General features: G+C 39.4%; 1 protein-coding gene and 1 long non-coding RNA gene across 17 annotated transcripts in view; one reads left to right on the top strand and one right to left on the bottom strand.

Moving 5' to 3' along the window:
* map4k4 (mitogen-activated protein kinase kinase kinase kinase 4) overlaps window positions 1-27,550 on the top strand; it is a 90,980-nt gene that overhangs the window by 26,354 nt on the left and 37,076 nt on the right. For all 16 annotated transcript variants that reach the window (XM_034884575.1, XM_034884581.1, XM_034884585.1 and 13 more), the window contains exons 3-6: window positions 14,997-15,053; window positions 25,608-25,733; window positions 26,633-26,743; window positions 26,913-27,003. In XM_034884575.1, the coding sequence (XP_034740466.1) occupies window positions 14,997-15,053; window positions 25,608-25,733; window positions 26,633-26,743; window positions 26,913-27,003 (385 nt within the window). The remainder of the gene's footprint in view (window positions 1-14,996; window positions 15,054-25,607; window positions 25,734-26,632; window positions 26,744-26,912; window positions 27,004-27,550) is intronic.
* Window positions 135-24,831, bottom strand: LOC117952360. Its single transcript, XR_004658397.1, has 3 exons — window positions 24,819-24,831; window positions 14,775-14,920; window positions 135-147 (listed from the first exon to the last, which is right to left on the bottom strand). It is a non-coding gene; the product is annotated as an uncharacterized LOC117952360 (long non-coding RNA).

Below are 27,550 nucleotides of genomic sequence, written 5' to 3'. Positions count from 1 at the left end.
TTCACTAATAAATAAAATTACTAATCAATTATTATTGTCAAGCATATCTTTTGTGTCTATTGGTCAACTGACTAATGATTTAATTGTTCCAACATCTGTCATGTAAAACACTATTTGCATGTTCATCCCAGTGCGCAGGTTTGTGCACTTCTAGAGCCCAGCTGATTCCGAGCAGACTGTTTCAGGAGTGGCTGTCTTGCGTCAGTGGCTGGATGAAAGTAGGCCGCTTACATACAGCACAGACAAACGGGGACAAGCTGACGCACAGCTGATCCCCACAGCACACACGTGTCATCAAAACTAGCCATGTCTGACATGGCCGACCTCATGCACATGCTGCACTTCCACTTGCGCTCCGCTTCCCTCCTCAGATGGAGCTGTGCAGCTGAGCGAGCAGCGCGACACCGTGGGATGAATGGCTGTCTGCCTTGCAGACGTACAGAGTACATGCATTCATTGTTTTAAACTGAAAACAGCACAGATTTAACAGATAATCAGGGTCTTATTTAAAATCACTTCTCAAAATAAAGTTTTAATGGTTTACCTGTATGTTTTACTTTGCATTGGCAGTATAGTTATAAGAGCAACGTGCTATATAAGAAATAGGCAATTATTATAATAAAATAGGCATTTATCATAAAACAATATCAACAGTATTAATAGTCTATGTAGATGTAATTAATAGCAGACGTTATAGTTGCAGCAGCAGTAAAACTAAAATATAAAAAATAACAAAAAAAACATGCCTCAATATTTCTTTTAGGTAATATCACCATATTCACTTCACATTACATGTAGATGAATGAGGCTTCTAAATTAGCTTAGCAGGATGTTCCATCTTGCTCTAGTTTTTTTTTTAATCTCTTCAACATTATTAGACTTTTCATTATATATTTTAATCCCTAAAAGGCTAAATATCCTCCTGTAGGAGTAGGGATGCATCAATCTGACTTTTTCAGTCCTGATACCGATGCCTGTGCTTTGTGTATCTGTCGGTACCTGATACCAATTGCTGAATTAAAGTGCTCATATTACGCTCATTTTCAAGTTATTGATTGTATTTAGAGATTGTTCCAGAATAGGTTTATGTGGTTTAATTTTCAGAAAACACCATATATTTAATGTACTGCACTTTGCTACAGCTCCTCATTTCACCCTGTGTGCTGAGCTCTCTGTTTTTGCTACAGAGTGAGATATCTCACTTCTGTACCATCTTTGTTAGGAGTCGCACATGTACAGTAAGAACTACTAGCTTGTTAGTGGCAGAGTATGAGGGAGCGCCATGCTAGCAGCTAGGCGAGCGTTATAACCTGTGTTACAAAGGGACGCACGCTTGTCACACAAGTAAAGACAGGACTAGAACAGAGCGGTTTGAAGCAGCTTGTGAACAGCGTTTTCTGTTGGAGATGGTACGTCTCTTTGGGGTGAACTTTGGGCTTTTTCCCTTTGGAAAGCTATAGTGTGCACAAAATAAGATATAACCCAATAACGGAAAGGGAAAAAGCCAAAAAGCATAAGCTCTTTAGTAATAAACAGTATACATTTCACCTTCCACCTTCCTTCCACCATGTGGAAGAGACTAAAGGCACCAGACTTTCCTAACTAAACATTACTTTCCTAACTAAGACAAAATAACATAGATGTAATGTATTGAATTGGCATGGTGCTTTTGGATATGCTTGATTAAATTGGTAGTATTTTTCTTTGCCGTACTACCACCACCCCTCAAAACATTTACGTTGCAGACATTGCAAACAGCCGACAAACTAGTTGGCCTGGCAAGTAACGAATGACGTAGGATGTGCTACGGCAGAGAAAGAAACAAACTGGATTGTCAAAATATATCTACTTTGTCAATATCGGGGCTGATATCTGACCTTAATTTCGGAGTGGTGCACCCCTAATGAGGAGCATGACAGTATCATTTTATCTGACATTTCCAGTTTCTAATAAGTAAAGATCTGGGTGGAAGCTTAGGAGTTGGCACTACCCACTCAATTCAGAGAGCAGGGAAGCTAAAAACACAGTCAACCCAAACTGACAAGCTAATTAATTTAGCACCTTAGCCTGGTGATACCCTGCTATAATTTAGCTTAGCAATAGTTTCCAGGTTGAACCTAAGCAGCTTGTGGCCCACGTGGATTAGTCAGCCTTGCTCCAACAAGGCTCCGACTTAATTCTTTTCCTCTTGTTCCACTGCTATATTTCACTCACATCATTTGCATTTTAGTAGAAGTGTTTTTCAAAAAATTAGCTGCTGGCCCACTGTGAGTAGCAAGAGGATTTAAATTCCAAACTCCGCTAAAGAAATTAATAGTTTAAGCTGCTGATGCCTACACAAAGTCCCTGAATTAGAAATCAAATGTGCTGTTTGATAGTCAGCAACATGAGATTAGATACAAATTCTGTGGAGATTTTTGTTACCGAGTCATGATGAATCCGTCTTTACTCCATTTTTTTCTCATTCTCCGCTAGACAAAATAAAGGAAACATACCTAAATGCTTTAAGAAGCAGTAGGTTTGGGCGTCCCTTAAATGAACTCCTATTTGTAAGCAAGACGTAAACAGTCCCAGCCTCTTGTCTGATGTTGAGCCGATGGGTGGAGGTTTTGCTAAGCCAGACGGGAGATAAGATAGTGTTGGAGTTGTGGGTGACTGATGGTGTTGCAGAGGGCAGAGAGCCAACCAAGGGATAAAACCAGATGCTCTGTAGCAGAGTCCTAAATACTCAGAACTCTGTTCCCAAGAGTTTGGCCTATATTTAGGATGCCATCTTTCCTCTTTCCTCTCTTCTGTTGTTCTTTTCAATATTAACCAATGAAATACACTGTGGACAAGCGGTTTTGAAATTAATCCGAGAATAAAGATTTGAGTAGAAGAGGAATTTACAGACACTTTATAAATGTTACCTTTTGGCCAGAGGATACTGAGAGTGGCTCATCAACAGTCGTAAGGGATAACAGACTGCACAATTAGAATATAATGTGACATTTACTGGTAATTTTAGATCAAGCTACATTCATTAGGTCAGTTCAAAGTCCAAAAGTCGGAATGATGCAGGGTTGGTGCAAACAAATTTTTTGTTCATATTAGTCTGCCAATGGGCAAAATAACTTAATCACAACACTTAACACCTAATAACTGATACCTGGCATTAAAAACCAACATTAGGTATTAAAAAAAAAAAGCAACATATGGGCTGTTTGCACTAAACAATGTATTTTGCAATGTCATGAGCAACTGCTACAGTTGACATGCAACATACATGCACTCACAAGTACATTTTGTTTGGCATCCAAAAGACCCAACCATGACTATAAGTCTAAAGCTGCGGCTCTGTAAGCCAGACTGCTATGCTTTTAGCAAAATTCGTAGCCAACGTAAGACCTGATGATGGCGCTAGAGTAAAAGTCAGAGGATCCCCAAAGTCAGTAGGATACATCCTCTGGGGAACGTGAATGTCTGTACTAAATGTCTTGGACAGTTGTTGAGTTGTTGTCATTTCAGTTTGGACCAAATGGATGGACTGATCGACCGACATTGCAAATACACGTTCCAATTACATCTATGCCCCCCTTTTCTATTTGATTTAATTACCTTCTACGGAGTAGCATGAGCTTCATTCCTACAAAACATTGTTGTATCACTTTATCTAGCGTTGTCCCAAACCACCCAGCAGGCCTCTCTAACAGGATTTGCTTAACAGTGTTCTACTCCCTGATTCATATCTTTGCAACCCCCCTCAGTCAGCCAAGATCAACTCTAATGAGTCTTTGAGAGAAAATAATGAGCCTCCAGCAGTGGCTCGACTGTGTCTTCTTCTGGACAAGGGAGGGCAGCGTGTGGAGGCGGAGTCAGCACCAAATCTCAGTAACAACAGGGGTAATGGCGTCCGACAGGGCTAATTCCTCCAGTGTACTCAGCCGCTTCATCTGGGCTCCGTCCAGAGGCTTCAGACATGGAGACAGCGTCTGATGAAGAACCTAAATTTGTTTATAGTTTAAGTTTGAGTATGTGTATGTGTGTGTAACAATCAAAGCTGCATTTACTGATGTTGCTTAAACTGTACATTCACCATGCATCTCTTCAGGTTCATCAGTAGGTCTTATCAATATCTGTTCCACATACTGTGTACGTCTTTGATACTGTAGGTGGGAACTGATTTAGATGTTGACAAAAAACAATTCTCAACTCTGTGGAGAAGGTGATAGTTAACCGTGATGAGAGGATGACTACTCTTTTGGTTAATAAAAAATGGCTTTGGCTTTGGTCAAACAAACCCAAAGCAACCAAAACAAGAAAAAATCAGCCATCCATCTCAACCCAACCCAAATCTTGTTTCTGTACTTCATGCGGTTCTCTCTGCCTTTGTCTCTACGGTTGTGTTGTGCTTTCCCTGATCCTCCCAGCTCAGGGGGCTAACGGAGGAATGTCATGATAAAAGGCGCAGTGAGAGGACGTCTGGTCCTACCGTGTCTGAATGTCCTCGGTCTTTACGCTCAGGGAATGGAGCAGCATCTCCTCTTGTCTTTGTCACTTTGAACTCCAGCTTGAAGTATAAAACTGCTTCTTTTTCTTCTTGATTTACTAATTGCAAGACCTCCACTTTCAACTTTAATTTTATTGTCCCCAAGGGGAATTTTGTGTTGCAGCCACGTAGAAGTAGGCACATGGATTCAGGTACAAAAAACCTACAGTGCATGAATACATCAAGTGAAAACAGGAAACCTACAGTTAGAGCTGGGCAATATATCAATAATATATCAATATCGTGATATGAGACTTTATATCGTCTTCGATTTTGAATATCGTGATGTCGTAATGTGGCGTAAGTGGTATCTTTTCCTGGTTATAAAGGCTGCATTACAGTGAAGTTATGTCATTTTCTGAACTTACCAGACTGTTGCAACATTTCTATTATATCATTATATCCACATTACTGATGATTATTTATCCAAAATCTCATTGTGTACATATTTTGTGAAAGCACCAATAGTCAACACTACAATATCGTTGTGGTATCGATATTGAGGTATCTGGTCAAAGATATTGTGATATTGGATTTTTTCCATATCCCTCAGCCCTACCCAGAGTATGCCATCACTAAAAACATCATCATCAGCCCCCAGTAGTTAAATAGGAAACTAATAATTAATTGTACTTGTAACATCATCCAGTGCTGCTTCAATTAATCACGTTGGTTGTAGAAAAAATGAACAACATTCCTCTGTATGTAAGTGATTACAAAACTTCTGCTATAGAAGTTTTTGTGAATCCTTGGTTAACAAAAGATTGTAATCCATTAGGGTTGGTGTGACTTGAATGAATCTTTTGGAGCAGCTGTATTTTAAAAGAACGTGGTTAATCTTTTGGTTGTGCTTCGAGTTGATCTTTCAAGCGTTTTCCCAGCTGCCTCTGAATGTTGTCGGTCTAGTTATGAGCGATATCCATTTCAGCCATGGTCAGTCCTCCCTGTGATAGCCCATTACCTTATGGAAAGTTGCACCCGTGCCCAGAATGTAACCCCTTTACTACTACTAGATCTAATTACAGCAGCTATGCAACACTGCCTGTCTTACTCTCTGCCACTACCTCCCTGTGTGTATGTCTTTAACTCTTTTTTTTTTAACTCTTTTTTTAATTTGACTTCTTCCTCCATCTCTCTGGCCTTTTAACTCTAAAGATTGTGCTTGGAAAGCATTGGGTTGTCTGTCTACAGAAATATAATCGCTATAAAAGGGACACAAAAAAGACCAAATACATAGTTAAATGTGAAGCATTCTTTGTGGATATCAAAAGCAGATATTCCATATTGATCTTTTTCTTTGTGTGTGTGTGTGTGTGTGTGTGTGTGTGTGTTTCTTATCAGAGTGGACACTCCCCTAGTTCTTTAGCAGAACCACAGCAATCAATAGTGGTTTATAAGTGACCAGCCTCTCTCTTTCTCTGTCTGTTGTGGTGTCTCTCCCCAGTGTGAACCGGTTTTCTTGGCCTACTAACATAAAGCTCCATGTTTGAACACTCAGGCAGAGCAAAGCAGCAACTGAAACTGAGCTTGAGAGCAACATCTCTTCATTCCTCACTAACACTTTATCACTTAAAATGTGTCATGACTGAGTTTATGTTGTAGTGTTTCCTGTTTTCTTTGCCAGGAACTGAAACACTTCCCACTCTTTCCTCTTATAATTACATTACATGTCAGTTAGCTGACGCTTTTATCTAAACTTCATCTACATGTCTTGCTCAGGGACACATTTGTTGATGTATTAGTCGATGTATCACAGTGAGAATCAAATCCAGATCTTCCACACCAAGGGCATGTGTCATATCCACTGCCCATAAAACGTATTTGAATTTTTCAAAGAAAGCATCTTTAGAGGCTTGGCAGAACCAGAAAAAAACTCTTTGGTTTTGTTGACACTGTCAGATAATGTGTTTATTCAAGCATGCGGTTGCTTTTGAGGCCGTAGTTTGTTAGGTTAAAAAAGAGGATATGAAATAATCTTTTACTTAAGTTCCTCAAACACATCTCAGCTGTAAATATCATGAAGCCATATCAGAAAACTGAAGCTTTTCTTGGAGATATTTATACTCTACTTGCTGTCAATGTGCTGTCACCATTGTTTTCTGTCTTTTTAAAGAAATAGGCGGCAGCGGTCTCCCTCAGGGCTCATTGTTTAACATTAGCACATTTTGTGATGTGCTGCTTGTGTTATATCAAAATATCTTTGCTGGAAAAAAAAATAGCTATTTGAAGATCTCACCTTTAGTTTTAGAAATTTTTGATGGACATTTGTAACAATTTTCTGACATTTTATAGGCTAATGAATGGTCGACAGATAAATGGATTGTGGAAATAATCATTACTTGCAGCATTATTTTCAACTATGGAGTTGTGTTAGAAATGGTAATAGAACAGTATAGATTGCTACTTTCTGTCTGAGAAGGGGAACTGATTTCGAGGTGTTCCAGCCTGGTGTGTCTGCAAACTCTCTTTAAAACCAAAAGATTAGGGTGCTTATATCAATGAGGAAATAGCAATATGTTCTTTATAAGTTAAGTGTTTTTATAGTAAATTTAAAATGGCAGTAGAAACGCCATAGAACTGGTTGTGACCCAGTGAAGCTTTCCTTTCTGCTGCTGTTGTTGTTGATGATGTGTGGCAGGAAGTACAGCAGTCAGCTGCCTGCTGTTTGTTCATTTGGAACCATCTAGAAATATTTTAATTCCTCCTAATACTTTTTATATACATTAGTGTGTGTTATAAAAGATGTGTGTGTTCAGCTTGTCGGGGGCTAATGTTCAGCATGTGAAAAACACCCTCAGGTGTGGAAACTCATGACTACGACAGTGATTAGCAGTACAGCAGTAAACACCCCCATCACTGGTTCAATCAATGAAGACTTGTTACTGAGATGGTTTTCACACTTGCTGAGCTGCAGAAATAGGACGTGTGTGTGTCTGTCTTTGTCTATTTGTGTGTGTGTGTGTGTGTGTGCGTGTGCACGCCAAAGCTTGCACCTGGCTCCTTGTCTGCTCCCCAAAGACCAGGGGGGTGCAATAAAGAATGCCCCTTCCCAAAAACCCTTATTTATATATATAATACACACACACACACACACACACACACACACACACACACACACACACACACACACACACACACACACACACACACTCACACTCTTAATGGTCAACAGAGCCAGGGGTTTGTCCAGATTTAAGCTAACAGATTATTACGTGAACGTATTTTTTTCAAGTTTAAGGTGCACGCGCGATGGAAGCCAGATAGAACTATGATAAGGGAAGAAGGGATCCGCGCAACTTCCCCAAGGAAATGCCAGGGGAGTTGAGTCATCCTGGATATGCACACACACAGTGGCTTTATCTTTTCTTCCTCTTCTTTTTGAAACCCTCTGACACTGAACCTCCTTCTACTGCTCGTCTTTACTCATCTCTCTTTGGCAGCAGCCTGAAAAAGTCCGGAAAACTGATAACCAGATCTTGAAGGAAAAAGAAGAGCAACAATAATGTTTTTAAAAAGCTGCAGGACAGAAATGTTGCTATAAGACGTTGCTGGTCTAATATTTCTTTGAATTTTATGAGCCTTTGAGGCCACATTGGAGTGACAAGAGTGAGATAGCAGCATGTCCCGTCTCACGCTTGTGACGATTGTCTTCGAAAAAAGTACCAGAGTAGTAAATGTGGTGGTGAAACAGCCTAAGATACCACTTTCAATGGACAAAAAAGACATTAAATGCCTCTTGTCAAATAATATTTTGGCCACTTTAAAGCTGTGGAAAATTAACAGTAGTTTATTTATCCAGCAGTTAAAAAGCAACATTATTATTCATCTGAAGATGTGTTTCTGGTCACCTCATAAATGTCCAATATTCACTCTGTGTTTGGTCTCTACAAACTCCTGAGGGAAATATCTTCTCGTAACGTGTTAAATTCTCCAGCTAGACTGTTTGTCTGCTTGATTGGTGCTGAACAGGTAGTGTTTTGGGGGCTTTTTCTCCAATTTCAGCTGCTGTCTGCAGCCAAAAAACCGCACCATGAAAGCGGTGAGAGTAAAACCAGAACAGTAAAGTTGAGGGCCAGACAGTTAAACACTGAGCTGAAACTATAAATCTCTGTAAAGCCGACTAGAGCTGCAGATTCAAGTGATAATTCTCTGTAGGTTCAACACTATAAGCAACCCAGTTCATATTGTCATTTGATATATCGTCATTAAAACAATATTGATTATAAGCCCCTGTGGATTTGGAGGATAAACTGCAATTCACAGTGTCAACACATTAAAGGATAATTCCGGTGTATTACAAACTTGGATTCTTTTTTCGTTAAGTAGTTGTATTTACACGTAAATTGTTATTATATTAATAACACTTGTTTACTTTGCAAAAAATGTAGATGTTTTTCTGATCCTTTCAACACGTAGCAATTAAACTGACCACAGATCAGTATCTGGGTTCAGCTTTGATCTCTTCCACTTTAATGAGAAATCCAGAACACTCCCCCCATTTTCATAGGAAGGATGAAAACCTGAAAGTGGGAGGGGGAATGACATGCAGCAAAGGGCTGCAGGTTGGAGCTGAACCAGCGGCCACTGCGCAAAGGAGTCAACCTCTACATATGTGCGCCTGCGCTACCAACTGGGCAAACCTGGCCACTTTATTATACATTTTTAACGTACTGTATTAGAAAAAATCATAAAATTGTTTACAAAACTGATATGCATAAAGACATAAGTACGTATGTATCTGGCCAGCTCTGCAAAATAAAACCCTGTAGTCAGCAGTTGATAAAGAAAGCCATCAGTGAAGCTGTTGATCTGTGAGGAGCGACTGGCCGGGCACTGTTGGCAAACAGCGGCTGATTAAAGTGACTGGTGGCTGCCAGGGGGAGGAAGGGTGAAAGTCAGTGATGCCCTGAAACCAAAGCAGCGTCTCTGAAGAAAAATGATCCCAAAGTGCATCAATTCTTCAGCACCCACACACGTGACCTCTTTGAGTTCAGAGCAACGCGACAGTGTGCTGACTCAGCATCTGTTCTGTGTTTCCCAATCCGTCCAGAAAGTGGTTAAGACTTTACATCCATTCATCATATATTTCTCCCTGCCATCTTGCTCTGATAGGAGGAAGACATGTCAACTTGGAATGACGTTTATCCTCAATTGTGAGGATTTTCTGTCTAATGTGATTGTAAAAATCTGAAAACTGTTGGCTGGACTAAACAAGCAATTTAAAGACATCACCCTGGGCTTCAAGCATTGATTAATTGATTGACTAAAAAGTAATTTGTAACTGTCTTAATAATGAAAATATTTTTTTCAGCTGCAGGATTAGTGAAGATGTCCCATTGGGCTCAGTGAGACTGTGATGGACATGTTTCAATTTTTCTAAGATTTTATAGTCTTATCTAATCGTTAATGAAACTGTATTTGAAACCCGTACACACTTACATATTCTGCACCTGCATGTTCCAATGCTGTACTGAAGCGTTATCAGCTGAAATAAGTAATTATTAAGGTCCTTTTAAATGTTCCATTAAATGTCTTGTGCATATTGTATACATATTTCACCAATCTCACTTATTTGGCATCTTTACAAACTTTGTGATCTTGACCACAATTGAAAAAACAGTCTTGCTGTCTGAGAAGGACTTGTCGACAAAATATATAAATGTATAGATTGTTGAAACTAAAACAATCGAATCCGTAAAAGGTTTGGTCTCCAATGACTTAAAACTGTTTCAAGCAAGGCAAGAATACAGTTTCCAGAGGATTACTCAATCATTGTAAATTGGAATTGAAAGATCATATAATATCCTAAAACAACGGTTATCGGGACTTCAGCTTACAAAATAACTGATAAGGCTTCAAAAATCCACATGAGCGTAGACCAAGGCTGTATTGTTATCTCAAGCATGGTGTAAAGCAGTAATGTTCCCAAGGAATACTAACTTTGCCTTAAGGGCTCCTGAAAGCAATGTGTTGAGACCATGTGAGCCTAAAAAGTCTGCACTTGAAACCAACACGGATGGCCTCCCACCTCCTGGGCCCCCCAGGCGTTTCCATTATTAAGGGAGACTCCGGTCCAAACCTCCCACACTCCGGTCCAAACCTCCCACACAGAGACTTGACCAAGCACGGTGAAGATGGGTCATGGTGCTAGTCATGGGAGAGGCGGATGACAGCTGTATTTTCTCATTTCTGAATGGAGCATGGAGCTAGCGGGGGGGGGTGCTAACAGAGAGTTTGAATTACTGCGTTATCTACAACCATGGACAGTATATCAAAGAACTTGGGGGGAGAAAAGTGAAGGTTTATATCTCCTAGATCTTCGGTTTATCCAGTCATGCAGTTGTACTGTAAATAGAAAAGCTGTTTTTACTTCCGTTTTTTCTTGTATATTAATTCTTGGAATCATACAATGTGGCTTCAGTGAAGAAATTACCTCCCCCCCGGATAATGTCTGGTTAAGGTGAGATTTTAAGCCATTTCCAATAAATCTAGTTTTCTCTGAACCAAGCACTCACTGGACAATTGGAAAGTTTAAAATCTTAATGGAAAATCCATCATCCACACCATTTAACACGATATATAATGTATCAACAAATCCAAAGTGATAAACCCCAGACATTGATAAAATGACTGATGTAAGGATACTAACAGGGAGTCTTAACAATGCAGGAACACAAGTTGTCAGACAAGTTGTAACATTTAATGTGCACTTGGTCTCCATTTATCTTTTAAATACCACGATCAGTGGTCAATTTATTTTGGCTTGTGGCCTTGTTGTTTGTTTAACGTCCAGTTTTGTCTTTTAACTTCTGGTTGCTATTGCTGGCTACAGTTGATATAATGTAAAAGATGTGGTCCTGATTGGTTCACACAGCCTATCATACATCTAATCGACAAAACAGTGAAAATAAAACCCTGGTTGTAGAAAATAGCCTGGAATTGTCCTTAAATCTACAAAAAGCAGCTGAATAATGTCTGACTGGTGAATCGCCTCCTGTCTTTTACTTTGTTCTATGTGTCCAAAATGTCCAGGTGTGTGTGTGTGTGTGTGTGTGTGTGTGTGTGTATTCCGAACAAAGGAACCAGAGACGAAGATGATGTCATCTTTTAACTGTTGTGCGCTTGTCTGTGTGTCGACGGTTGGGAGGGAGGGGGGTGGATTCTGTAATTTTTACAGTCTGCTTTCTGAGGTCACCTTTCTCATGCACAGACGCAGAATCTTTTTGAATCATTTAGACAGTGTCTTGTTGATTATTTCTTTTGGGAAAACTGCGTCACTAAAGGAAAAATGGCCAATATTTCCCAACGTGTGTGAAAACAGAGGATGCAGTAAGAATATCTAACTGTCAAAACACCCACCTACACACATTGGTCACGATTGGTTGGTTTTCACTTCAAGGACACTTATGTGTTTGATATTCATTTCTCTGTGTCTGTCAGGATGTTGCTGGTGTTCATACAGCAGCTTCTGTACGTTATGTTAGTCTTAGTGTGTGTGTGTGTGTGTGTGTGTGTGTGTGTGTGTGTGTGTGTGTGTGAGAGAGAGAGAGAGGAATATGGAGTGTGTTTCTACTTTATTTTATTTATTTATTTGGGGCTTTTCCATTTTTAATTTTTGACAGGACAGGTGAGAAAGGGGGAAGACATGCAGGAAATCGTCACAGGTCGGATTCTGTGTTGAGGCTTAAACCTCTCAGTACATGTGCGCCTGCTCTACCCACTGAGCCAACCTTCCACGAGTGTGTCTGTTGTTTGTCAGTGTATTAAAGTTTGTAGCCGTGTGTGTGTGTGCGCTTGTGTGCGTGTGTGTGTGGACAGTAACAGTACAGGTTGGATAAATGATGTTTCACCATAAATTCAGCATACTTCCTCTGTGTGAGATTATAAATAAACCCAGTCTACACACACACACACACACACACACACACACACACACACACACACACACACACACACACACACACACACACACACACACACACACACACACACACACACACACACACACACACACACACACACACACACAGAGGCACAGCTGCATCTTGTTCTCTCAAGGCAACGCTTTGTTAAACAGGCCTGTGGTCAGCAGAGATAAAGTTAGTGAGGTCAGACTGAGTAAGCTGGGGGAAATGTCAGGGTTTATATACTTTTTTGTGTGTACATGTAATATCCTAATAAAGTGCATTTATTAGTGCTAGTGAGTTTGTGTGTGTTTGCATTAATGTGCCAGAAATACGTAATAGAAATAGAGATTTCTGTGTGTGTCGTGAGTTAGAAATGGATGATACAGCATTGCTACAAAGTTTAATGGCGGCTGATTAAGGTCGGCCTGCGTTGGTTTGCTGGTGCTGAAAATCAGCTCCACAGTTTAAGTATAACCAAGTGACGTTTGAAGACTTTGGCCAGTTGTGAAAAACATTCAGTAAGTCATTAAGCTAAATAGTGAAATCATTAGTATTTTAGGCCCCTTGGGCTCAGGAGACGGACACTTACACATCTGGCAGATAAGAACAAACACTATCATTCATTTAAAGGGGTGTTTCTGGCCACATGAACAGTCTAGGTCCCAAGTTCACTCTCCATATGGCTCTTTAGCTGCTAAATGCTCCAGTATCATTGCTAGGTAGTTGCTAACTTTGTTGGTCTGCTGTTTGCTGCCCGACAGGCCTTATGTGTTATACCGTAATTAAGGACTTGATAGGATTGTGTTCAATAAGCAGATTTGAACAAATACTATTGACTCCTAGATGGATGCTTCCTCTACCTGGGATAAATGTCGCAACACACATTGTAATATCTAATTGTTGAGGCAATTGCTGTCCTTTCAAATGCTTTTCAGATGCACACACTTTGTAAAGGAATGGCTTTTAAAAGCCTTGGAGTAGTTTTCTAAACTGTTATAAACACACAAATACATACTTTGTTCATGTAATATGCTTTTTATTTTTTTTCCACTTTCCCATGCAGTCACTGTCCCTCGTTATTTGGTCTCCTCTCTGCGCTGAACTGGCTCTGTTTATCTTTCCTATCCTCTCCCCTTTGGTCCAGTTTGTCCACTCCCTAAACTGTCACTCCTTTCCCTTTGTTTTTGTTTTTTATAGCTGTATTATATAAATTATAGCTGACCAGCCCACCTGCACTTGTTGTGTTATTCTTTAAATTTTTCTCAGTATCCACACTCCTCTCCCCTTGCACTCTACTGCCAGATTCATACAGCTAACTAAACTCTCCTCACATTTCGCACCATCTTAGCTATTTCTTTAAGTCTCTTTGCTTCTCTGTGCTTGTTACTTCTAATGAGTTTTGTAATTCCCACAGTAAGGCACAAGCAGAGATTTGCTCCCTGGTCATTTTTTTGCAGTTTGCTCTCCTGATTAGCCTTGACCTTTTCTCCAAGCCCGCTTCCATGCACGCACACATACACACGCACACACTGACTCATGCACACACTTTTCCCCTTTGGTTAAACTAAAATGGGTTAATCCCTCATCACTCAAACTGCGGACCGCGCTAACTCATTCAGGATCGGGGGCCGGTGGATCAGGTGTCGCAGTCCTGTTCCACACAAAAGAAACCGGATCATGTTCAGACACACATGCAGAGAGTCAGACTTAAGCAACAAACTTGATGCAGACATAAAAGTTGCACAGACTTAGACTCACACTTTCTCTCTATGATAATCTCTGTGATCTCTATGATCATAAACACTACTTTTAGTAAGTGTCATTTGGTTTTGTCATGACAAAATTGTTAGGGTTCATGTGCAACGACACTGTCATGTCACGCTTATGTTAAAAAAAATAAAAAAGTAAAAGTGTTAACCTTTCCTCTCTGGTTCTCCGTCTGTGAAAACATTTGAGCTTTACGTTATCAACCCCCACTGGCAACTGAACCTGTCATGTGATGCTTTAGGATGAACATGGGCTTTCTCATTAACTTGAATTTTGATGTTCAGTCTGTGCCTAAAAAAGACTTATGTTTAATTTCTTGCACCAGCCCATATATTTAAAACACTGTGTTCAGTTTGAGGAATGCTGATGGTTTGGACTATTGGCTGTAGTTGTCCATGCTGTTGTAGAGGCCAATAACTTGTAATGAATGTGGTTTTTGTTTTTATGACCAACTGTATGAATGTACAGTATGTTTACTCAGCTCATAAAACTACTGTAATAACAAAAAAATAACATTGTCATATTCTGCTCTTAATTGTCTTATAGTTGACTGTTTATAGTCACATAAATACTACTGACCATTTCACAGTTGTAAACATAAACATTCTATATGGCCCTAAGTTGATTTCCTGTTGCAATTTCTGTGAATGACATTAACTGACAGGAAGTTAACAAGGAGCCAGGCTGTTGTCTAGCAAAGGAATTCCATTTAAAAGGTCTTATAGACTGCTGTAAAGGTTGCTAAAAAGTTTTACCTTTCTCTTATCTGTTTTCCCTTGTGCTTTTTTCTCCAGGGTCGACATGTCAAGACGGGACAGCTGGCGGCCATCAAGGTTATGGACGTCACTGAGGTCAGTAAATGCACCTTCTTTTACTATTTAGTTTTTATTTGCCCAGTTTCCATCCAAATTCCGTGAAGATTTAAATATTTGTAGTTGAGTGCATCAAGATAAACAGCTGGTGGTGCTTATTCTCCAGGTGGATGTCATTAATACATTGCAGAACAAGATAACAACAATTAAATGAGCTGTAGTCAAACCTCAAACGGTGGAAAAACAATGTAGAAAATGTGATTGAAATATGGCATTCATGTTTGTTTGATGAAGTGAGGGTTACGGTCTCCTTATTGCTCCACACATATCTGATGTTCTGTCTGCTGCCGGTTTTGGTCTCTGCAGTTTGGCACAGACTTCAGTGGAAATTTATGTACGCCATGATTTATTGCATTTTTCTTTTATCAACACACCAACTTTGACACTTAGACAAAACCTTAAGAGATATGTTGCATTTTTTCTTTTATAGACACACCAACTTTTTGTTTCTCTCCAACTAGTCAGCATTTCCACTCAGCTGAATAGAAAATTGCTTATTGTTGTCAGTGTAGAAGTCTCTTTTTTTAACTGCATGCTGGTTAAACTGCGGCTGCACTTTTGCAGGATTGTAGAAAATTTGAAAGCTAGCTCTCTTTCTGTTATAAGTATAGGTTCATGAAGTAACATGCTTCTTCTGTTAACTCAGTTTTTTGAGAGATGTTAGTTAGGTTTTACACAGCTTTTGAATATATTCAAGTATTTCCACTTTGAAAAGAGACATACTGTAAATCTTGTAAAATGGCATAGATGCATGAAAGATGCATGAGGTTAGACTAATACCACGCGGTAGCAGTCACCAGACCTTAGCAGCATGCAGCGTTTGCAGTTTTGTAATTGATCCCAAATTTAGTCTGACTGCATCTGCCGGACTAAATCAGTTCTAATTCTTTACTCAGGCGTTCAATATAACCGTTAACAAAACAAACAGTTTCTCTCACTCCCCTCCCTTTCTCTCACTCCCCTCCCTTTCTCTCTCTCAACGCTCTGCTCCCGCATGTCAATGTTTTCTCTCCAAAAATAGTAATAATTTTCAAGCTTATAATCTTACGGCTTCCAAGCCTCTTAGTAGTTTTGTTCTTCATTGGCTGAAGCTGAGTTTGTGTTTAAAACACAACTGATTTTTTAATTTCCTGAGGGATATTTTTGCCAGTACTCTTAAAGAAAGATCAGTTAACTTAAAGTGTGCGCGTGCGGGTGTGTGTTTTGGAACCCATGGGTGCATGATCGCCAGTTTCCACAAAATGAAGTTAGTACTCAGAGGGCTGTCTGTGTAATTGGAGCCAGTGTTTTCGTGTGTACACATGCAGAAATTTCTTATAAAACATCATCTCATTGTGTTGATGGTGGTGGAATTAAATGATTTTTTTCCTTCCTTTTGTATTAGTCATTATTGAATAACTGAGACAATGAGAAAAATATTCACAAACACATGTTTGAGGTCACTTGACCACTTCCTTCCCAGGCGCCTTAAATAGGAATGAGTGTATCTTGAAGACTGTCCCATAAAATCCTTTAATCTGGGTCAACAGTTACACTCAAGAGGATTTTACCTTTGGCCTTTAGCTGTATGTCTAAAACCCTAATACTTCATATTAAGTCCCATTTCTAGCATGAGTCCCATTTATAAAACAAAAAACGTCTGGTTGCAGTCATGCCTGTAACAGTGTCTGAGATATCACTTTGGATGGAATTCAAATGCAGATGTAGTTCAGTAGTGTCATAATAATGATGTCTTAATAGGGTTTCAGATCAATTGGGATTGGCTAATCATGTCAAGGCTACTGATTACCTCATAAAGCGCGCCTTCTTGAGACCCCTAATGGCCTTATTGTAGACATATTTCCTTTAACATTGGTTCATTTCAAGGATTTGTAAGTAGCGCTTTACTTAAACAGCCCCCCCCTATTTAACATTTATAAGCAGTTTAGAAACATTGTAAGCAGATATAGTATGTGGGGTCTATTAACGTATTTTTAACAACTATAACCACCAGCTGGGACCTAAAGTAAAGGTAAAGAGACCTGAAAAGCTGAACGTATTTAATGTTTAATAAGTAAAAATGAGAGAAAAGTAAAACTAATTTTGTGTAATAGAATCTCCCTTAAGCATCTTGCGACCCCTGTTTATCTTCTGTCTACTGTCACTAGATACTAATTTTAAAAACAACCAACCTTAAAAAGGTTGATGGGACAGTTTGGGATGTTTTGAATAGTGTTTTGTATTCTTTCTCTTTGCAGCACTTTATTTTTAGACTATTCAATATTTGCCACCTCTGCAGTCTTTTCTCTTTTCACACCTCTCATAGTCTCCTGTGGCTGCAGTCTGACACACCCCTAAAGGAAAGAATGACCACAGCAGTTTGAGTCTGTCAGGGAAATAAATCCATTATTAAAGGGACAGTTTGGATCTTTTGAATTGGGGTTGTATAAAGTACTTATCCTTATCCACCTACAGTAAATGGCCGTCGGCACCCCCACAGTGTGAAGAAGCAGGCAGAAGTACCGGCCCAGAAGCTGAACAATGGATCGTCACTATAGGCAGCAACTTTTACATGCAAGAAATGAAGCAACCTATGTTGGAATATTGATTATAGACACTTTAAAAGCTTATTCTAGCTTCACTGAATATACTAAAGAAAAGTTTAAATAAGTCAGTATCCTCTATGATGATTACTTAGTTTGTTTTAGCTATCACTATGGCAGGTAACATTTTGGAAGTCCTAGTTCCTGGTAAAAATAAGTTTGGGAGTGATCTTCTCGCTGCAGCCTGCAGGCACACATCTCCATTTCCAACTGTGCAGATTAAAGAGAGAACATGAAGAAGGATCAGGAACATTTGATGGGAATGTGTTTATGTATTCATACGAGCAGAATGACTGAAGAGAAACACACATGTAGGGAATGTTCAAGTTCATTTTTTTAACCCGCTGAAATGTTTATAATGGTCCTTTTCCACATGGTTTAGTCGTTTTATAAAATAAACACTGTGAGTTTGTCTGGATGCTAGCCAAGAATGACAGTTGAGTAGAGAAAGCTTGAGATATTCATGTGCACATACATGCATACACACCAATGCCATGCTATGGGTATGTGTGTGTGTGTGTTAGACCTATGAAGGGAACCACAGGAGCTGTTATACACTGACGTGTCACGGATGCAAAACAACACATCTTCTCTCTCTCTCTCTCTCTCTCTCTCTCTCTCTCTCTCTCTCTCTCTCTCTCTCTCTCTCTCTCTCTCTCTCTCTATCTCTATCTCTATCTCTCTGTGCGCATGTGCTAGTGTGTGCGTGTGTGTCTCCACTCTCTATTCCCTGTGCACATCTTGGCAAATGTGCTCTGACCCACATTCCACTTCCTGTTCAATATCCAGAGTGGGAGGGAGATACTTAGGAGAAGAGAGAGATGATGAAATACAGGGTTTAGGTCTGGGATTTATAGAGATTTCTCATTTTAATATAGATCAATTCAGTAGTTCTGTTCAAATTAAATATTTTGGTGAGTTTTATCTTACATTTTCCTAGTAGGAGATTCAGAATGTGAATTGGAGGTGTGTGCATCTGCTCCTCTGTGACCTGCAGTTAGTGGGGATCCAGACTGTAAAACAGCTCAGGGGTCTGGGTTGGTGTCCCGGTCTTGTTTAAGGTACTGGTGAGACAATGAAACATGAGCAACTGATTAATGTTTGAAAGCTTATGAGATGCCAAAACACTGCACAACGTTTTGTAATACTCACATACTGTGGAAAGTTACCAAGACAGCAGCAACTATTTAAGTTAAGTTTAAGTAACTATTTAACTATTTAATTTTTTTGTTGCAACTATTAGCGCCTTGCTGGACAACGCAAAAGCTGAGGCTGGTTCTACCTTTCCGACAGACCCCGTGCATGTTGTTGTTATTTTAACATCCTGTTATGATGTATGTGTATGTTGTGTTGTAGGTGTGATGTCATGCACAACTCATTACGGTTTAGCTTTTTGTGACGATTGTCGCACTTGTTATTTTCTGCACCAACACTTAAGTTTCCACTTCTCTTCCATCTTTCTAATTAACATCTGATCCATAAAAAATAGCTTGTGCTGTGTTGAGCTAACTGAACAACAATCAGGGTGGTAAGAGAAGATGATGGAATGGCAGGAAGTGAGCAAGTGAAAACTGAGACGGAGAGCAAGAGTGCTTAAATAAGAAGAAGCAATCAGCAAATGTTTTTTTCTTCCTTGAGAAGGTTCAGCTGAAGTGCATTGGGATTATAGGAGGGGCTCCCGTTGCTCGCCTGCATCTCTTTACCTCCATCTCTCACATCCATTCGGGCCTTCTCTTCTCCTCTGTCCTTCCATGCCCTCCCAGTCTTCTTTTTATGCCTTCATCCAGATTCTTGCCTGTGTTTTCTCCTCTTCTCTTCCTTTTGTTTGACATGTACCCTGCTTGGATAGTCTCGTTTCAATCCCTTGCCATCTTTCTTTCAGTTGCCGCATCTGCTTTCTGTGGGGAACAAGAGAGAGTAAGAGAGTAGACATCCCTGATGTGAAAACTGGAAAAGAAGAGAAATGTAGGCAGAGAGAGAGAGAGACAGAAGCTCTGCTGTCGAAGTCTCTCAGTGCTGATGTTGACTTGGATACATATTGGAAACATATTTTCTCACTTGTTATTTTTCTTCTTTTAAATTTTGCACATGAAACAAACTAGACACATTAAAGCAATTCAACGCTATCGCTCTCTCTCTCTCTCTCTCTCTCTCTCTCTCTCTCTCTCTCTCTCTCTCTCTCTCTCTCTCTCTCTCTCTCTCTCTCACACCTCCCACCCCCATCCTGCTGTTCCCTGTCCAATCAGAAGCTCTGAAAGTGGGAAGGTGTTGAAGGCATCAGATTGTATGTTTATCTTGAAGAATAAAATAAAAATCTTCTAGAGCTGTCCAGCCATGTCAATTTTTATTTTGGGCCTACATCCCTGTTAATTCTTAAAATTGCAGTGTTTCATGAATTGCAGTGAATTGCAAACTTAGCTGGTTGGTGAAGAGTGAGACATCTGCCTTGGATAGATTACTATGATATCTGATCCCGATATTCACAGCCCCCCAGAGAATGATTGAGTGAGTAGGGCGGGTTTTTTAAATTGTTGTCGCGATATCAACTTACGCAATAAAAATATTTCAAAAGAAACTGAGATTTTTTGTGTTAGTTTAAAGAAGATATCAGTAGAAAGCGTCACTTTAAAATGCCATTGTTTTAAAGGGGTTTATATTCTATTCAATGGTCAATTAGTTTATAGTTTGAATTATAATAACTTTGGTCATGATGTATGATAATACATATACTATATACAGTAATATATATTGTGCAGATGGAAGGTTTGTCAACTTTCAAATAATACATTTTGGAGATGGATATGGCCTTACAATCACATAAAGTTCTGTTGAATGTTTTCACCAAGGGAATCATTATTTTATTTTTGGGTCACAGGTGGAGTCTGTGAGTTTCTGTCTCCTTGATTTAGTCTTCATCTTGATGCTTAAATTGCTACCGTTCATTCCTAACAAACTAGTAATGTAAATTGCTAAATGAGACATTGTGTTGACAGATTAGATTCACAATAATCCAAACAACTCTACAACAGCCTAGAGAGGTCAAAACCTTTTAGACAACAAGGAACGTGGAGGGATTTTTTTTTCAATGGAATTATGTTAAACACTTGCTGCACATGAGGCTTCATCAGCTATGACAAGAATGCAGTGAATCCTGGTTGTCTGTTAAAGACATGTCATCAAAGACATGTCAACCTTTCATGGCCTTTGTCAAAGCCAAAGTCTCCTACTCAGCTTCCATTTTCCCTTATGCTTCCATTTTGCGGCTGTCTTCTTCCCCAGGGGTCGCGGTTCTGTTAGCTCTGCTCACATTGTGTGCTGTAATACTTTAGCAGCAATATGGCCGCCAACGAGTCTCCCCACCATTTCATGCCTAGGAATGATAATGAGTAGCTTGTTGTGAACAACTGGCTATGGACATATGTGTGTGTGTATATATATAAAACAGGGGGAAAGTGAGAGACAGAGAGAAGTGAGGTGTCGTTAATGATGGAATACATGAGCATGAACATGGGATTGAAGTCCTTATTGGAGACAGTGATGGAAAATGATGCTGCAAGGGCGGAAGTGATGGAGACAATGAGTGTCCAGACTAAATGGACAGTGTTCAAACGACACACACACACACACACACACACACACACACACACACACACACACAAACAGAGGGCTGTGTGTGTTTTTCAGTTTTGTCTGTTGAATCCTAATGATGCTTTCTGAAAGACTGACTGTGTTGCTGGTCGAGCTCCGCATAGAAAACAGTCAGACGCTAAAAACTGGCGGCAACAGCTGCGCCGTGTTCCTGCAATTCAGTTACTAATTGGAACTAATAAACACCAAATTTGACATTTTGATCAATTGTTTGAGTAATTTATTATATGCTAAATATTCAGTTTCCAGCTTCTCAAATGTGAGGGTACTGCGTTTTATTTTAATTTCATCATTGATTAGTCTCTTTGTGTTTTGGACTATTGGCTGAAAAAAAACAAGAAAAGAAGTTGTCTCTAGAAGTTACATCTCCATACTTTTTTGTTTTAACCATTTTCCACAAGTCTCTCTAATACCTCTCAACATAAAGGATTGTAACCATTCTTATGTTTTCTTAATAGAGGTGATTCTTATCTTCCCCTCTTTAAGCTCTTATTCTCAACCTATATTCATCTCATGAATGAATGTGTAAAAACCTTCATGCTCCTCCACTCTGTCCTCAGCATCTGTGATTATACTGACTTGTTCCAAAAACGTTCACATGACCAACAATTTGTGGGTGAGTCTGTGCTGTTGACCATAAAAGGTACTCTTTGTGCGTGCATATTGACTTTATGTACATCTTTTAGTATCCTGTCCTTTCACCAAAATATGGTTTAAATATGTAACCGAGCAACTGACTGGTTGACTGACAGGTCGGCCGGCTCACCTGCTGGGTGACTGGCTAGATGACTGCTGATGGTCTGCTGCTGATGAGTAGATTAACAGAGGGCCTGGCTGGCCAGCAGTCTGGTTTGTGGGCTTCTTGGTTCATTGGTTGGCCAGCTGCCTGGTTAAATGATTGGCTGCCTGGCAGAAGCAGTAACCAACTGGCTGGCTGACTAACTGTGACTCAAGGGATTGGCTGACAGGCTGGCTGACCCTCTGACCCCATCATCTTCACCAACAGTCAAAACTCTGCTGAACTCTTTAAACAGTTTCAGCAGATTAAAGCAAAATGAAAAGCAGTTTTTGTGTGGTTGCATGTGGCAATGTCCTCTCATGAAAAGCTACTGCTTTCTTAAACATCTCATGAAAAAAACAAGCATAGCATGTAACTAAAAGCTGTTAAGTCTGCTAGACTCTCTAACATAGGCTTTGCTTTTTTATCGTAGCAAAACAGCAGGAAATATATGTTTAATGTATCAGTAATATCGGCTTAAAGTGCAAAGATAGTTTGAACCTAAAAGAGTTTATTTCCACCTCTACCATTTGGAAATACTTTCCAAATAACTGGCAGCATAAAAATCTCTGCTTTTTATATTTGCAAGTTCAGTTGTCAGTTGGCCAAACATCCGATTAACCTGGTGTTCTGTACTTTAGAGATAGTGAAACTGAGCTGCAGTGTTTTTTTCGTTGCATGATTTAAATTCTTCTTTCATCTTTAAATGCTGAAGTTTTGGCTGAATTGCCCTTTAACCTTTGGACCAGACTCAGAAATGTCAGCAGTCGTTGCTTGCCTGTCATGTGTTGCTTCTGCAGCTGCAGTGCTTGATAAGATGTGTGTGTTTGTGTGTGTATTAGTGTTTGTGTGTGTGTGTGTATATGTGTTTGTGTGCTTAATTTAATCACACCATAATGTTCCTTGTAAAAATACAAGTTTGACAGCCAACAGAATGAGGCAGTTACCTGCAGTGATAAATATAAAGGTTGAATGTCTTGGCAGCTGTCATGCAGCATTAACTCACCAGTATGTAGTATTTATATTACTTGCATGAAAACATGTTGTTAATGTGTTAAAATGCACATATTATGAAAACATCTCTTTTTCTGCAATGCAATCACATCAGCGTAAGGTTTTCCTAGCAACATTTGATTGTGGCTATTGATTATGGTGGCTAACGGTTATGTGTTGACAAAGAGCGGCTATTTATGGCTTTAATCCCAGAGAGTTACAGACCAGCTTCCTGCTCAAACCACATTTTGATTTTCAATTTACACACATAGTTATAAGTGTAATGATAGATATCAATTATCATTTTCGTTTAATGCCATTTCACATTCTGTTAGACCCCCAAAGCCAACTGTAGTTAGTAATGTCTGTTGAAGTTGCTGGTTCTCTTAATACATCCATGGTTATATGTTTAGTTTCTAGCAGCATTGGCTCTTGGGATGTATGTCTGATGTCCACAGACTGAAATATCTCAACATCTACAGGCAGGGTTGCCAGACATTCATGGTCTCTGAAGTATCCTACTGACTTTGGCGATACCCTGAGTTTTCCCTCTATCTCGTAAGGCTAACTTTTGTGGATATGAGAGAAATGTGAAATTTTTGTTCCATTAAATTTTGGTGCAAACATTCTCCCATATCCCCTTCTTCTTAAGTTAAAAACCCTTTGGGGATCATCTGAACTTTCATCTCACGCTATCATCAAGTTAAAATGTTTTTAAAAAATCTCTGTTTTATCAGCAGATACCTGCAAAACATCCCACGAGTTTTACTTTGTGTTTAGTGCTAAATAGCTAATATTACCATGCTAAAATAAGATGGTGATTGATTATGCTAAACAAAGCACATGCTAAGCATCAGCATTTGCATTGTCTTTGTAAGCGTGTTAGCATGCTGACCTTTGCATTTAGCTCAATGCTGTGCATAAGTACGGTCTCTCGCCATAGATCTCTTGCTCTGAACAGCTGCTCCTACAAAAGGCCAAGATGTCTGTTTCAATATGAAAAGCTAAACAGTTTCCTTGTCAGTTCCTCAGAGCTTTTCCTCTGTGGACATACGAGGTTGCTGCAGCGCTCAGTTAGCTCAGAAGTCTGGGCTGAAGCCGCCTTTTTGAGCTCTTGCTTATCGACCGGCCGTAATAACGAAAATGTCATATCATGTCAGCTGCGGTTGGCCCGCGGGATCAGACGCACAGACTCGGCTGATGCAAAGTGCTCGCAAATAATTGCCACAGTGCTTCAGTGAAGCTGCAATGGCTGAGAAACTATCGCTTGATCTTGTTATGTGTCTGTATGTGTGTCTGATTCTGTACGTAATATCCTGAGTGTGAGAGGGAGAGACAGTAACAGTAATTTGTTCGGCTCTGTTATCATTTCCCGTTCCGGCTGTATCTGTTTGTTTCGGGGTGATATCCGTTTATTAGACTGGTTTGGACATTGTTTCCTTGGTGGGCTTTTCAGCACATCTTTCATAGATGGACTCAAGACAGCCTAGGAAGTTTCAGTTTTTGTTTTGTTTTTTTTACTGTTTTTTTACTTTTTACTGTTAAGATAACAAACATGGTTTTGTTTTTTATGCATTTTCATTTCCATCTTTACGTGTCCCACATTGGGGGGAGGGCCAAAGCCTTAAACATTACAGAGTCTGTAAAAATCAATTATTTGTTTCTTCTCAAACAGTGGAGAAAATCTCAATAGTATTAGTGAAAATATATTTAACATTTTACATGCTAGCAGGGGAAATTCACCTATCTTAACTTTTAGTGGAGCTTCTTGACATCCAGCAGGAAAGACTACGGCTGTACAGCTCTCAGCATTAAACATGTTTTTCTGTTTGTAACCCTTACACAACCCAAGGTGATGCTGGTAAAGATACAGCACACATTTTAGGGCAAACACAAAGGCCAGAAATAATATTAAGTGCTGCAACTAATATCAATTCCTGAAGATTTTTTTATTAATCTATTTCAGGAAAAAGATCCTTAAAATCCCCATCATAGTTTCCCAGAGCCCAAAGTGATATCTTCAAATTGTTTTGTTGACTAAATCCATAATCCATAAATAGGCTACTGTTACAGTTTTATACAGAGCCGCATGTGTAAAACCAATAAAGATGAAAAATGCATGCAGATTATAAACTATCAATATAAAAAAAAACAATTACTGAAATACTGAATACATTTTAAAAATCACCTGCCACAGCAAATCCCAGTCCCCATGTTTCCAGGAGACCTGATAATGAAACTCACTAATAACCGATGTTTATCTGTCAGTGTCTCGGTGCTAATCCGTCCTTCCTCTGTGTCTCCGCCTTAAACAAGATCACCAGGAATAAACACACTTAATATTGTTTGTTTTTATCTACTCTATTAGTTCATATAATTCCTTCCTTGCTATCTCACAGGTAATAAGAATGTGCCATGCTACACCCGGAACTGGAAAGTGTTTTGAGATAACTTATGATTTGATACGATAAATACCATTACATTTAAATTATTAAATCCATGCTGATGAGAAACACTCTCTGTCTCTTATAGGATGAAGAGGAGGAAATCAAGCTGGAAATCAACATGCTGAAGAAGTACTCCCACCACAGAAACATAGCCACCTATTATGGAGCCTTCATCAAGAAAAGTCCTCCAGGCCATGACGACCAGCTATGGGTGAGTCTATTTCTACCATTATAATGATGTGACGTCTTGAAAGCAATGTGTTGTAAATTAAATGGTAAATTGGGTTCAATTTTTCAACCTGGACCCTATTTTCCTGTGCATTTGTTTTTAAGTGAGTTACTAATGTGAACAAACCAGGTTGCAATGTAATCCTACGGGGAAGTAGCGGCTGTGAATGTACCTCCACTAAAAATAAAAGTTGTTACCACTGACAGCCTTGGATTATTATTTTAATTGTCTGACCACATTTTCCCTTTTGCCTGAAACATTGTGTATCAATAATTTTTCAACTAGAATTAGTAACACAGCTCAATGAAGCTAAAACTACCAAGCAAGCAAGCAAGCAAGAGATAAAAGTCATACAAGAGCATTTGCAGAAAAGTAAAGCAACGATCAAAGGGGGACAGAATTAGATTCATCTAGAAATAAAGAGGAATATCTTTAAATTGATTTTGTTCCTAAAAATATATTATTGTCTGTCCTCCATAAGGTTTTAAACCAAGCAGCGTCAAGTCCAGATTCTGGACCAAACATCTTTCTTCTATTGGGGCTGTGTGCAGAGTTGATATGCATGCACACACCTTATCTGTTCACACACTTTGCTTGCAAACAACAGCAGCCAAAAACAGTATCATTGCCAAGTAGGTCTGCATATACACGAAATATGCACACAAAAAAGTGTTTTGTGGCTTAACAATAAACAGTGCAAAAGTCATGCAACGTAAAATAAGATAAAATGAAGATAAATAAGTATAGTAAATATACTAAATAAAATTAATATGAATAAAATTAAAATTAAAAATAAATAAAAATGTCAGAATGATGTGCGAGATGTGTGGAGGTGTGTGAATGTCCACAGTCTTCTCAGAATCTCCTGTTCTCTCCTCCAGCTGGTGATGGAGTTCTGTGGTGCCGGTTCCATCACGGATCTGGTGAAAAACACCAAAGGCAACACACTGAAGGAGGACTGGATCGCCTACATCTCCCGAGAGATCCTCCGGGTCAGTGCCCCTTTCAGCATCTTCACGACAATTTCCTATTCACAGTCAAATACACTATAGAGGAAAACGCATACAGAAAGACAGAGTGGGGTGGAGTGTTGTGGGTTTGACAGAAAAAATGTCATGGACTGCATGTTATATGTTGCTTTTTTTGTGTCCCACCCTACAGGGATTAGCTCACCTGCATGCTCATCATGTCATCCACCGTGACATCAAGGGACAAAACGTGTTGCTGACGGAAAACGCTGAAGTCAAACTGGGTATGTGTTGATTTTATTTTGGTTAAATTATGTGTTCAAACTGGGCCTGTAGACTGGGAGCATGGCCTACACTGAGGTTTGGATGACTGCACTGAAAGAACATTGTACTGCAGTACCAGACTTGAGTCAGCACCGTGCTTGTGCAAATAAGTGCTTTTTTATTACCAGGTTTTTTTGTCAAGTTTCACCCGATTGCACAGTTGGAGCCCTTAATTAAAATCCTTGTAAAAACTGAGTCAAGGTTTTGCATTCACTTAATTTTACTAGAAAATAACCAATATCTTTTGATCATCTTGTTGCAAAGGATCCTCACACAGACCCATGACAGGGCTAAAGGTAGATATTTTTCCACAGCATATTCATTTTATAATAGACAAAAGAGCCTTAAAATACTTTGTTTTGATTGTGTGGGCAGGAGACCAATAGCAAGCATTGCCACTGCTGCTAACTACAGTAGCCGTGGAGCTCATCATCTCATAGTGGGCAGGAAGTGCTGACATTAGTGAATTAATCATTTTTAATTGGTTAATTTATCCATCCATTTTCT

The sequence above is a fragment of the Etheostoma cragini genome, chromosome 11 (assembly GCF_013103735.1).
Source record: "Etheostoma cragini isolate CJK2018 chromosome 11, CSU_Ecrag_1.0, whole genome shotgun sequence".
NCBI lineage: Eukaryota > Metazoa > Chordata > Actinopteri > Perciformes > Percidae > Etheostoma > Etheostoma cragini.
This window is presented reverse-complemented; position numbering and strand designations above follow the sequence as displayed.